We start from the raw sequence: 13,842 nt of genomic DNA, 5'->3' as shown, positions 1-13,842 counted from the left end.
CAACAGAAATAATTATTAACTCAAAGTTTCTATGAGTCATAAACTTGGGAGCATCTTTGTTGGTGGTCTGGTTTGAGGTTGTAGTAAAGCTGTTGGCTGGGACTATAATTATCTGAAGGGTTGAGTTGCATCTGCTTTTAAGATGACACACACATACTGCCAAGCTGGTGCTCAATTCTCCATGTGACCTTCTCCATAGAGCTGTTGTTGTCCTTATGCCATGATGGTTGGCTTCCTCTAGACTAAGTGACATAAGAGAGCAAAATGGAAGCTGCAACATCTTTTAGGAGCTAGCCTTGGTATTTTAGTTGTTTTGGGTGAGTGGCTAACTTGGTCCCTCTTACACCAGTCTTGTTGGAAACAGAAGTCTCTTGACCATTATTTCTTTCATAGTTTTTATGCTTCATGCTGTATTTTTTCTTTTCATGGTACTTCAATTATGTATATGTTTGGCATTTTAGGGTGTAGAATCTATTATTTTACGCTGAAGAACATTGATATTTTATCAGTTAGTTAGCTTGGCTGAACTCAAACTCTAAACTTTGTCTTCCTATAGTGGGCAGTAACTCAAATCTCTGTTCAGTTTAGACTTTTAACTGGTTGCTTAGAGTCATCCCATACTTGCATAGATTAGAGGTCAGCTAGATATTTGAACAGATTTATATGGAGAATTTTGGGTTTTCCTTCTCTGGATCTCATTTCTGGACTTTCTCCATTCATTTTATACCTCCTGTAATTATTCTGAGCTCTTTTTCAAATTCTGTCAATTAATAAACTCCAGGCTTTTATCCAAGTTTTTAGTTACCCTCTTTCAGTTGTTTCTCCTTTCTTTTGGTCACTCTCCATTTCCTTCAACTGTTTTGTCTAGAGTTAATATTACATAGGAGGATTTGTTTCAATGAAAGTTTTATGACACTATTTTAAAAAAGTTTCTGCTTCATCTGTTTTAGTGAGGCCTTCCCTAATTTTGCTATCTGAAAATTGCAGAACCAGCCATCCCCTCCTGGTGCTTCGTTTTTGTCCACAACTCTTATCATCAGTTGATATGGAATGCATTCTAACATTTGTTTTCTGTTTTCTCCAACTAAAATGTAAGCTTTTAGAAAGCAGATGTATTTCTCTCTTGTTCAGTGCTATTTCTTCACTTCCTAGGACAGATCAGTTTAGTGGTTAATAAATATTTCTGTATGCATGAATGAATCAATGCATTAATTTATTTCTTTTTCTATATCCTTGTTTAGTGCCCGAAAGGCCGTGGATGAGGAAGAGGAAGCAGTTGAAGAACGTCGGAATATGCGAAATATTTGGGTGACTGGCAGAAAAGGTTTAACTGAAAGGGAAGCAGCAGCCCTTATAGTAGAAGAAGCCAAAAGGATTCTGCAGCAGGATTTAGCTGAAATGGGAGTGCAATGGAATCCATATTCCCTTTTAAATTCTAATACACACTCATTGACCAGCAGTGAGCCAGAAGTAAAGGAACAGAAACTTACACCCCAAACTAAGAGATCTTGTAAAAGATTAATATCAAAGAAAAAAAGTAACTCAGTGTTTAATGATTCTTTTGCTAAGCATTCACCAACTACAGTGCAAGATTTAGTTAAATGTGGAGAGAATAGAAATTCCTTTTATTACAAGTTACAGAATGGGAATCAAGAATCCCAAGTACATTCCATTTCCAGAGCAAGAAAACGGGCTTCTTTGAACAGAAGTAAAGAAAAGCTAGTAACCTCTCTGAATGAGGGGAAAAAAAGCACTAAGAATGTTGTTCAAACTCTCTTATTTGAGAAAACAAAAAAAGGATCTTTGAGTTTCAGTTCAGAAAAGATGAGTACTGCCTCTCGATCTTGGAAGCGTGGTAAGCATCTAACACAATCCAGAGATAGTAGCCCTGTGAAAGACACTGGGATGTATAGAATTGATTTACAGGAACAAACTATGTCTAATCCTGTTTATTGTGAAGACTCAATTACCTTAGATGAGAAGAATATGGAATTTAGAAGTCCAGAGCCGTTTGCTAAAAATGTATCTTACTGTGCTGAGGGAAAATACAGCAAAGCATCATTCTCATCACAAACAGAACAAAGTTCAAAGAACAAAACAAAAACTAACAATATTCTTGTGGAACATTTTATCACAGAATCCCAGAGTAAAAAAGTGACTTGTCATCCCACTAGTACAGTTAGTGAAAACGGAAGAGCACTAGCTTTTGTTGAGTCAGAAAAAATAAACAAAGTACTGATGATACAAAGTGATTCAAAAACCCAGAATGTTTATGTAAAACACCATGACACCCATTCAATTAACCAGTGTGCAGAAAAACAGTCTGATAAACAAACAAACACTTATAACAAACAGAAAAAAATATTAGAGAGACAAATGCCCTGTGAAACAGGCAGTAGTTATATGAATAAAGACTCAAATGGTATTATCAAGTGTGGAATTATGAAGTTTAATGGTGAGGAAAATAAATCAAATAATTTTCAGGTATCAGGAGATAATATAAACAGCACTGAGATACTCAGTAGAATATATCCCCCAACTGGAGCATTTGGTAAATCAGGAGGCCAGCATGAGGATTTTCTAAATCCCTCTAAAATACAAGAAAAAACGGAAGCTTATGCAGCAAACAAAACTAAAAATAATTGTGTTTCTGACTTAGGTTTAGTTCTTTGTGAATTTGAAGATAGTTTGTACCTGGATACTCAGTCAGAGAAAATTATACAACAGATGGCAACTGAAAATGCCAAACAAGAAGGAGCAAAGGATGCCAACCTGGCAACAGAGACAATGCCGAAGAGTTTAGACAAACAGAGCTCGGTGATCTCTTTTCAGAATGAGATTCATATTACTTTTCCTGGTGAACGACATTCTCCAGGAGTGACAAATATAGATCATTTGGAGGATAAGACTGTAGATACTGTGAAACAAAGCACCAGTTCACATGGAGTTGATGTCCTGACTCCAGAAAGCTCAATTTTTCATTCTCCAATACTCTTGAGGGAAAATGGCCCTTGTTTTAAAAGGAATGAACTTTCTGTCACTGACTCTCAATTAAATAGTTTTCTTCAAGGTTATCAAACACAGGAAGCTTTGAAACCAGTTATACTACCGCCTCCCACTGGTGTAGAAGTAGAATGTCTACCAGCTCCTGAAACAAGTTTGAATTTGAGTGATAGCTTACTATTTGACAGTTTCAGTGAAGATTACCTAGTGAAAGAACAACCACCTGATACACAAGCAAAAGAACCCCTTTCTTCTGAACTAATGTCAAACTGTTTCAGTCATTCTCTGTGTCTACAACCAGAGGGTCAACTTAGAAAATCAAATATGAATGAGAATCAAGATAATCAGCAACAGTTGACTTGTTTCAGTGAGGAGTCTCTTATATTTTCAGAGTTGGATTCTGCTCAGATGGTTGAAGCTTTGGACAATGTAGATATATTTCCTGTCCAAGAGAAACATAATACCTCAGTGTCTCTTACAGCATTAGAACTAAGTGATCCAGGGACTGTCAATAATGATTATTCACAAAGAGAAATAATTGGAAGAGATAAAGATGAAAAGTCTAAAAAATCCAAATTAACTGAGATAGGGCAAAATAAATCGCTCATATGGTCAGGGGCATCGTTTGATTTAAGTCCAGGATTGCAAAGAATTTTAGATGAAGTGTCCAGTCCTCTAGAAAATGAAAAGCAAAAATTAGCCACTACAAACTTGTCTAGTTTAACAGGGGAAAATATGGAGTTAAATGGCAAACAAGTGATTTCAAATTTGGAGCCAAATCAAGTTCCGGGAATTTCATTTTTCCCTAATGTTGAAATAAAGAGCAAGATTGGAGCACTGGAGAACGGTGCCCTTCATGGTGAAACCTCATCCCTCTTGCCTTGGAAAGAGAGCTGTATAGTTGATGATAACGGACTCATTCCTCCTACACCCATCCCAGCATCTGCTTCTAAGCTAGTGGTTCCAAGTATTTTTGGAACATCTTCTGTAAAACTCCAGAAAATGCATAGTGTTTTACAGCTTGGTAAAAGTTACTCATTTGGCTCATCTTCAGATATTAAAAACCAAGATTTAAGTTCAGAGAGTAGAGAGGGTTTAAAAAAGGATAGACCTATTAGAGACACAAGTTTTTCACTGCAGTTGTCACAGGATGGATCGCAGTTAACTGCAGCCTCATGCAGCCCAGAAAGCTTGGCCATAATTGATGTAGCAAGTGACCAAATTCTCTTTCAAACATTCATTAAGGAGTGGCAGTGCAAAAAGAGATTTTCCATCTCACTGGCTTGTGAAAAGATCAGTAATTTGAGGTCTTCTAAAAATGCTGCTATTGGTGGTAGGTTTAAGCAAGGTAAGAATTTTTTCTTTAATTTTTCATATTTTCATGTTTATATGTAAAATAGTGAATTGGGATGAATGTACTAAATTTATTCCAATTTAATTAAAATTTCTTCTATATGGGTTTACCTGTAGAACAGCTTATTGTTCAGTGCAACTAGATTAATAATAGTTGCCATCTGGTATAAGTGATGGGCAACTCCAGGGTGTGAGAACTGAGCACTGAGAAAAAAGGTCAAGCTGGGATACTGAAATAATGCAGACCTCTAAGGCACTACTTATTACTGTGGCCCTGATCCGCTGTTATAGCTCTGGTCTAATCAGGCCTGTGTCTGCCTCTTTTTTTCAAAAGCCAGAAATCCCTAAACAGCCTTGCCACAGTAGCTCCCCACACTAGGTGGTCCAAAGGGAGTTCTATAGCAGTCTTGTCTCTCAGGACATGGACATAGTAGCCAAGCTTATTGCTGCTGCAGCCATCCCAGTTGTTGTGGCTGGTACATGGGCCAGCACTGGGATAGTTTTTGGCAGCTTGATCATTGGGTATATCAGGAACCTGGCTCTCAAACAGCAGCATTTCTTCAGTTCTATTCTGGGTTTTGCCATGTGTCAGGCCATGGTGCTAATTGTTGCCTTTCTTATTCTTTTCACTTTACGAGGCTTCATGGAGGTCATCTACCTGTCTCTGCTGCTTCAACTCCAGCCCATATCTGGTGCTGGAGTGTGCTAAGTTTTACCATTAAACGCAAAGTTTCTTTTAAAAAATCATATAAATTTGTATATTTAATACATAATATAATATTTTATATAATATATAAATGTTAGAATATAAGTTTGTAAAAACGAATATATTTTGAATATGGATCACCATTTTTGGTAGCTCATTTTTTATTAATCATCAGTGCTTATGAATTATTTTCTATTTAATTAATTAAAATAATTAATTTGTATTATATAATCTACTTAGATAATCACAAAAGTACATAGAAAATTGGCACTATATTTTTAACAATGTATGTTAACTATATTTTTCAATACTTACCTCAAGTAGACTTATAACCTTTACTGATATTCATGAATTCTATACCAAAATGTTGATCCCAAATCCTCACAGAGCCCTTCCACATTTCAAGAGAATTGAACCAAAGAATGCCATGCATGTATATTCCTGTCTTACTTCATGACAGTAAGGATTCTGTATCTTGGGGAATAGCTGTAGTCAGCTTGACGACCTGCTGTAGAAATCAAAGATTTGATCAGATTTCTTAAATCTCTGTATTTATGAATGAATTTGTTCAAAAAAGTTTGAGTATTTGTCTGATCTTCAATTCATGGAACACATGTTTTTCTTTTTAATTTTTTTTATTTGAGTATAATTGACAATCAATGTTATATTAGTTTTAGGTGTACAACATAATGATATGAGAAGTTTATACATTATACTATGTTCACCATGAGTATAGCTACCATCTGTCCCCATACATTGCTATTACAATATCATTGACTATATATATTCTTTATGCTGTGCCTTTTATTCCCATGACTTATTCATTACATAACTAGAAGCCTGTATCTCCCATTCTCTTTAGCCATTTTGCCCAACCCCCCACTTCCCCTTCCTTCTAGTAACCATCAGTTTGTTCTCTGTATTTATAGGTCTGATTCTGCTTGTTTGTTTATTCATTTATGTGTTTTTGTTTTAGATTCTATTTATGAAATCATATGGTATTTGCCTTTCTCAGTCTGACTTATTTCACTTAGTGTAATACCCTGTAGGTCCATCCATGTTTCAAATGGCAAGTTCTCATCCCTTTTTATGGCACCATAATATTTCATTGTATAGTATACCACATCTTCCTATTCATTTGTCTGTAGATGAACACTTAGGTCATGGAGCAAATGTGTTAATGACAAGTTTTATATATGTTTTGTGTTGACTAGTACTTTCCATTTTTCATTCAACAAATATAAAATTGAGCACATTCTTTGAGCGGTTAGAGGGGTAAAATTGTTCACTTAAATTTAACAACTGTGTGCCAGTTATTAGACTGGTTCTTGACCTGTATTTGTAAAGTTGGAGATCCATTATTTCAGAAAAAATGTTGACTCTGGATACAAAATTATACCTGATTCTTCACCAAGAAGTAAGATACTTGATTTTTTTGAAGTTTCTTAGTGTTAAGAATTTCTGAGTTCAGGAGTGCCTATGTTGGCTCAGTCAGTTGAGTGTCTGACTTCGGCTCAGGTCATGATCTCACACCTCATGGGTTTGAGCCCTGTGTTGGGCTCTGTGCTGACATCTCAGAGCCTGGAGCCCGCTGCAGATTCTGTGTCTCTGTCTCTCTCTCTCAAAAATAAACATTTAAAAAGAAAAAAAGAGTTGCTGAGTTCACTACAAAATTTTTATAGTATACCAGTGGTCTTTATTTGTTTCAGTTATAGCAATTCAAAATGTAGTTTTAAAAAATTTAGTTAATACCCACTTTAGTTATTATTATAGATATATTTTAAAATATCTTTGATAAATTTTTCAAAGTGACAGTTATCTTAATTGATGGGAAGCCTAGAAAGATCTTACATATACCTTAAAAAGACCATCCAAATAATGCATATTATGGGGATCTGGAAATTTTGCCAATCAAATAGTTTTTTTTATCATTATCATTGTTTTAACATTCAGTTTAATGGCTTTATTTTGAGATTTTTAACTATTTCACTTTTGATTTATTTAGTTAGCCTACCTCAGGAAACCCCTATTAGAGATGATGGAGTTCCTGTTAAAGGTTGTGATGACATCTTGGTGGTTGGTCTGGCAGTGTGCTGGGGTGGAAGAGATGCCTATTATTTTTCACTGCAGAAGGAACAAAAGCATCCTGGTAAGTAATCACTATTTGATTAAGTCACCATATAATTTTTAAGATAATCTCTATTAGGATAGTGCCTTTTTTGTTGAGAATAATTTCCTGATATTTACCTAGAATTTATTTTTAGGATTAAAAAAATGGGGGGGAAGTGGCACATGTGTACATTATTTCATATATTCATTAGAATGAATGTCTTAAGTACTATTCTTACTCCCCTCTACCTATCACATAGGCTACTAATACTATCTTTTCTTCTTGGAGGTAGTGGAGTGGAGCCTTAGGGACTCCCTGGATATCTTAGGGGATTGCTCTGAAGATTGGATCATACCAGTTTCTTTTCAGACTTTTTTCCTGTCATTGACTGTGTCTGGAACTTATCTAGTGACACTGATAAGCTGAACATATACAATAGTTGAATCATACAGCCTTTGTAGAAGTCTTTGGAATAGAGAGGATATGATCTAGAAATACCTTGTGATCTGATTACAGTTGCTGCATTACGTACCTGACATAATTGGTTTTAGACAGGAGCAAAATTAATAAGTAAACATTTTAAAGAATGCCATACAATGTATGTGTTCCTGAGTAAGCATGAAATTTTTTTCAGTTGTTTTGAGGGAAAATGTGTTATGTTGAGTACTTTTTTTTTAAGATGTAACACTATACGTTCATACTAAACCTTTTTAAGGAGTTCATTTAAAATTCATTTCAAAACACCCTTTTCTGTCTTTAACTCCTTATTCTGGGAAATGTAAATTTATTTTTAGAAATCTTCATATTTAGAATTGTCTCCCACCTAATTAAATAGAACAATATAAATTACATAGCATAAGCCTTAATTATTAGAATATGAAGCTTCGTGCTTGCTTTGGCAGCATACACACTAGAATATGAAGCACTTCATCTATATGATCAACATAACCTGAATAAGGTCATGCTGAGTTATTGGTTACATGGAAGTAAACCCTTAGATTTCTGAGTCTTTTTTCAGTCTTTTTAGTAAAGATTGCTGCTTCAAATGAATGCATGTAATTTTTGCCTTAAGCCTTTTTGTTTGTTTGTTTTTTAAAGAAATTAGTTCCAGTTTGGTCCCACCTTCTCTGGATCCAAGCCTGACTGTGAAAGACAGAATGTGGTATCTTCTGTCTTGCTTTCAAGAGGAATCTGATAAAGAACGTTCTATTATCATCTATGACTTCATCCAGAGCTATAAAATTCTTCTTCTGTCTTGTGGTATCTCCTTGGAACAAAGTTATGAAGATCCTAAGGTTTCATGTCTTATTTAATTTTTACTATACTTAAAAAAACTTTTTTAATGTGTAGTGTTAATTCTTAAATGACTTGGTATTTATTTAACTCCAACAATGAAGCTTACATTTTTCAGAGTAGTCATTCCTTTATCCAGTAATCTCATCCACCCAGAACAGAATGTTAGGCACCAAAATACCTCTATGTAGATAAAAACAGTGATTCCACAAATTCTAAGCACTAAAATTCATATCTTTCCTCAGAGATTTAAAAAAATTTTATTTTGGTTATGTTTTAAGTTTTCTGTGTCATAGTAAATTAGAAATGAAGTGAGAACTGTCAGATTTAAATATATGGTAGCAGGTTGTTTCAGATGTCCATGAGTATAGAGGCAGAAAATAGGAAAAATGTGTAGATAATAAGCCATCTAAAAGGACAACATTTAGGGCCATTTAGCATAGAGGCAAATGTCCATTCCCAAAATGCAATCAGGTAAGGACCCAACCACCTCATCTAAAGCCATTTCAAACATACCAGTTCTCCTACAGACTTTTTCCTTAATTCCATCAACCCTTACATTTCTAATCATAACCTCCATTAGGACTTCATTAAAAGGCTTTGGTTTTACAAAACTAGGTAGGGAAAGTGTTCCCCAACCAGGCATAACAACTCATTACCATAAAATATTCAGGTAAAGGAGATACAACTTCTTCACATAATTAAACATTCCAATTTACATAAGCCTATCAACGATTACATTTTTACATTTCTCTTAATCTAATTGTAGCCCAAATCAGGGCTTTACCAATGGGTTTTGGTACCAGAGTTCCTGGATCTTCCATCAAAGAGTTCTGGAAGCTTCTCTTTTCCACCTCCTGACAGTTTTACCTACGCTTGTCCTAAAGGCTTTGAGTCCCGAGGGACGGGTTGAACCAAGGTACCCCGGCCCTTTTATTAACTTGATTAATCTGCCTAACCACTGGTCAGGTTTCTCATTGTACCTTTTGCCTTCAAGCTTTTAAAATTTCTCCAAATTATGGTGAATAGAGCAGTCTTGTTTGAGGCCCTTTAATGTTGGGGGACTAACGGAGGGGGGGTTGCTTTGACCCACCCAACCTTTGGTGGTGCTTTATTAAAACCTTTATTTAATCCATCATTACCCATTTTATTCATCACATTTCTTGATAACCATCTAAAGATTTGCAGCCTTCTGGGGTGAGTCCTGTAACTCTCCCCTTTCTGTTTCCTCTTTCTCTTGCTCCTGTCAATATTTGCTTTATTCCCCTTATTTGTTAATAACCTTTTAAAATTTTCCACCCTGTTGGGAAGTCTCTTGATTCTGGCCCTGCCTCTTCTCATTCTCTTGTTAATAAATCTCAAGTTTTTATTATCACCTCTAAGGCCTATGAGAGGAAGTGAGGTGGTAATTTTGATAAGGCTTCCCCAACTGTCCCTCAGTTTTGCAACAGTACAGTTATATGGTTAAAGGTCCCCCTTAAAGCATTTACTGTGACCTGGATAATCTACTGATTTCAGTGGGTAAATATCCCAGTTATCATAAAGCAGTCCCATATGGCTTGCATATGAAGAATATCAGCTCCTTTATCTGGGGTGTTCCACTTGGCATTTATAAGAGAAAAGGAACAGTCTCCCTCTCAGGGTAAACAGACCTTACAGTGGCTTTTATCCGGTGTACCAGGCCAGCTGTTTCCTTGGCAACAACCTCGCATGTGTCTGGATCACATACACTCAACTATGATTATACTATAGTGAGCTGTGGGGTCTTGCATCAACCCTCTGCCTTTCGTTCTACAGCATCCAAGACCAGACCCTCCTCCTAAATTACTCTCCTAATCCATTTTAGTAAAGGTTCCTCAAGAGGCTGATGATAGTAGGTAGGGTGCCTGGGTGGCCCAGTTGGTTAAGTGTCTGACTTCAATTTAGGCCATGATCTCATGGTTTGTGAGTTCAAACCCTGCAAAGGGCTCTGCACTGACAGTGCTGAACCTGCTTGGATTCTCTCTCTCTCTCTCTCTCCCCCTCCCTCCCTCCCTCTCCCCCTTTCTCTCCCTCTCTCCCTCTCTCTTCCTCTCTCTCTCTGCCCCTCCCCCACTCACTCTGTCTCTCAAAATAAATAAATAAACTTAAAAAAAAAAAGACTGATTATTCTTCACACTGTATCCCCTAGTTTTGGTAGTTTGTAGGTATTGCCCTCCTACATTGATTACCTTAATGATGACCAGAGGTCTTAGGGCTACTTTGTGTTGCCCCTGTACAGATGACTTTGAGGCTACTGGCTAGAGCTCAGACCGACCCAAATCTGAACTTGGTTTAGCATCAGGGTGAGACCCAGCACTTTACTTTTATTTAGCTATTACAGATAACAGTAACCAGGAGATTGTATGTTTAGTGTGATTATTATTTTTTATTTCCTTATATATCTAATGAGCCAACTCCTTGGGGGTTAGGTCTACCATTTCTAAATTGCATTGGTAGCTTTTACCTTTAGTAACTATAGTGTAACTGCAATTTCACATCATGGGTCACTAGGTAGCATACAGCTATCAAAGGATCATAATCTCCACCCTTTTATCCTTTCTCTTCATAAACCATATGTTTCTGTGAGCCAGGCCCTTCTAGCAAGTTCTGCTTCTCTGACACCAAAAAAAAACCAAAAAAGTGTTCTGAGACCAATTCTTTTTTTTAATTTTTTTTTAATGTTTACTGATTTTTGAGAGAGTGAGAGAGCAAGCAGGAGAGGAGCAGAGAGAGGGAGACACAGAATCCAAAGCAGGCTCTAGGCTCTGAGCTGTCAGTAGAGCCCAATGTAGGGCTTGAACTCACAAACTGAAAGATCATGACCTGAGCCGAAGTCAGAGGCTTAACAGACTGAGTCACCCAAGCGCCCCTACTGAGACCAGTTCTGATGTGTTTGTAGGGTTTTCCCCCACACCATCAAGCAATGCTGGAAACACCAGCTGGGTATTCTACAACTCAATTCTGACAGTATCTACCTGGAAATAGCATCAAATTCCACAGGTTAAGGGTCAGTGCCACAGACTGCCCACTATCTTGAGGCCAGTTGCAAGCCCAAATTAACACATATGCTCCTGACCAACTGACTACAGACTGGAGATTCCAAGGACCCCCCCTTTCCGAGGACATCTGGCAAGGACTTCAGGTGCCAGTTGTAAATCCAGGTTGTTACCTGTAGTCTGACCAACTGGCTGTAAATGAGAGGTTCCTGTGACCTGCACCCTCTTCAGATTCAATAAATTAAGTAGAGTGACTCACAAAACTCAGGGAAACATTTAGTTACATTTATCAGTTTATTATAAAAGGATATGATAAATGATACAGATGAACATCCAGACGGAAGAGAGATGCAGGGTAAGGTATGTGGGAAGGGAAAGGGAGCTTCCATCCTCTGTCCGAGCACACCACTCTCGCCAACACCTCCAAGTTCCACAACTTCCAAGCTCTCCAAATCATGTCATTTGGGGATTTTATGGAGCCTTCATTACATAGGCATGATTGGTTAAATCATTAGCCATTGGCCTTCCAGGCGCCTCCCAGCTGGTCAGGGATGAGACTGAAAGTACTCACCCTCCAATCACAGAGTTTCCTCTGGCAGCCAGCTCCCATCCTTAAGTAACCTAGGGGCATTCCGAAAGTCACCTCATTAACATAACAAGAGACACCTTTATCTCATAGTTAAGGAAATGTCAAGGGTTTTAGAAGTTCTGTCCTAGAAATGCGACAGAGACCAATTTTAAATTTCTTATTATAATTCACAGTATCACACTCCCCTATCAAACTACATTCTTAAGCTACAGAAGAAGTAAATGAGTCAGGTAGTAATTGTCAGAATTATGAATAGGGCTTATATTTCCTAATTCTAATTTAGTTTTGATCTGCTAGATCACATAATTAGAAAATACAAGTCTAGTCTCATAGGAGAGCTAAAAATAGCAGTCATGATTTGTTGGATGGTCCTAGTGACAGGCCCTCATCCTGAGGGGAAAGCCCCCAGAGGCTTTCTAAAACTTTGAGTATGAAGTTTTAATGGTAAAACATTTATGTCTCACTTCTTATGATGTTGAAATAATTTTTAAAAACCTAAAACTATATAGGCCTATCTTTACTAGAGTAGCTTAACCAAAATCAACCCTTAGTGGAGAAGAGTCCGTCTACATTTTCAGAAACAAAGTTTTAATTATCTGAAGTGCTAGGATTTCAAGCCTATTTCAGAACTATATCAGCAGGAGCTGTATCACCATTGTAGTGATGAAAAGTTGTAAGTTTTCCTTCTTTGAAAACTGCTCGAATTAGTACCAAAAATGAGTCCTGGGACAATTTATAATTATCCTTTCCTCCTCTTCTAGAAAGACCACTGAATTGGTATTACATGAAAATGAGTGAGATTAGAAATGAGCATTTTCCCCTTTTAATTTAAGTGTGCACAAATGTCTTTGAACCCTCTCAGGTGGCATGCTGGTTACTAGATCCAGATTCTAAGGAGCCAACTCTTCACAGCATAGTTTCCAGTTTTCTTCCTCATGAGCTTCCACTCCTCGAAGGGATAGAGACTGGCCAAGGAGTTCAGAGTCTGGGGCTGAATGTCAACACTGAACATTCTGGGAGATACAGAGCCTCGATGGAGTCGATTCTCATCTTCAACGCTATGAATCAACTCAATTCTTTGTTGAAGAAGGAAAACCTTCAAGGTTAAAACGATGTTGCTGGCATTTTTGTGCTATTACAGACTGGTGTTGGTTTTATATTTAGACACTTTATCACAGGTCTTTATCACTCTTTATCACACTTTTTTTAAACTGTATTTATTTGAGAGAGAGACAACAAGGAGGAAGGGCAGAGAGAGAGAGGGGAAGAGAGAGAATCCCAAGCAGGCTCTGTGCTGTCAGCACAGCTGCCACCATGGGGGGCTCCCTCTCACAAATCCTTGAAATCATGACCTAGTTGTTTTCAAGAGCCAGAGGCTTAAAGGACTAAGCCACCCAGGCATCCCTCTTTATCACTTTTAATGCAAATTCTATGTCTGGATTGTCCAGCACAGGGGTCAACAAACTTTCCTTAAAAGGTGAGACATTAAATATTTTTACTTTTCAGGATGTTAATAAGTATTGCATAAGATACAAGGTATTGTGGTCAAATAATTTCAGACTTTCAGTTAATACAAAATTAAATAGTCTTTGCTTCAGGGCTTCTCAGAGCCTTTACTAAATTAACAGGCATCATGAATATCCAAAAGCAGTATATAAATGCTGGAACTCCCAATACAGTGTCTCTCAACTGTACTCTTTTCATAGAGTATCTTTGACACTAATATTCCAGAAAGCATACTGGAAAAAAATGATGTAGAATGACTACTCTG

The 13,842-nt window shown here is 37.1% G+C and overlaps 1 protein-coding gene and 1 pseudogene across 4 annotated transcripts in view; both read left to right on the top strand.

The window, feature by feature from the left end:
- Positions 1 to 13,842, top strand: part of POLQ (DNA polymerase theta) — a 117,406-nt gene that overhangs the window by 65,005 nt on the left and 38,559 nt on the right. For all 4 annotated transcript variants that reach the window (XM_027060952.2, XM_027060953.2, XM_053220923.1 and 1 more), the window contains 4 exons: positions 1,242 to 4,351; positions 7,068 to 7,211; positions 8,271 to 8,467; positions 12,934 to 13,174. In XM_027060952.2, coding sequence (XP_026916753.2) covers positions 1,242 to 4,351; positions 7,068 to 7,211; positions 8,271 to 8,467; positions 12,934 to 13,174 — 3,692 coding nt within the window. The remainder of the gene's footprint in view (positions 1 to 1,241; positions 4,352 to 7,067; positions 7,212 to 8,270; positions 8,468 to 12,933; positions 13,175 to 13,842) is intronic.
- LOC128315193 (ATP synthase F(0) complex subunit C1, mitochondrial-like) lies at positions 4,359 to 7,061 on the top strand (annotated as a pseudogene).

This window comes from Acinonyx jubatus, chromosome C2 (genome assembly GCF_027475565.1).
Source record: "Acinonyx jubatus isolate Ajub_Pintada_27869175 chromosome C2, VMU_Ajub_asm_v1.0, whole genome shotgun sequence".
Taxonomy (NCBI): domain Eukaryota; kingdom Metazoa; phylum Chordata; class Mammalia; order Carnivora; family Felidae; genus Acinonyx; species Acinonyx jubatus.
The sequence above is the reverse complement of the archived record's forward strand: the minus strand, read 5'-3'. Positions and strand labels throughout refer to the sequence as shown.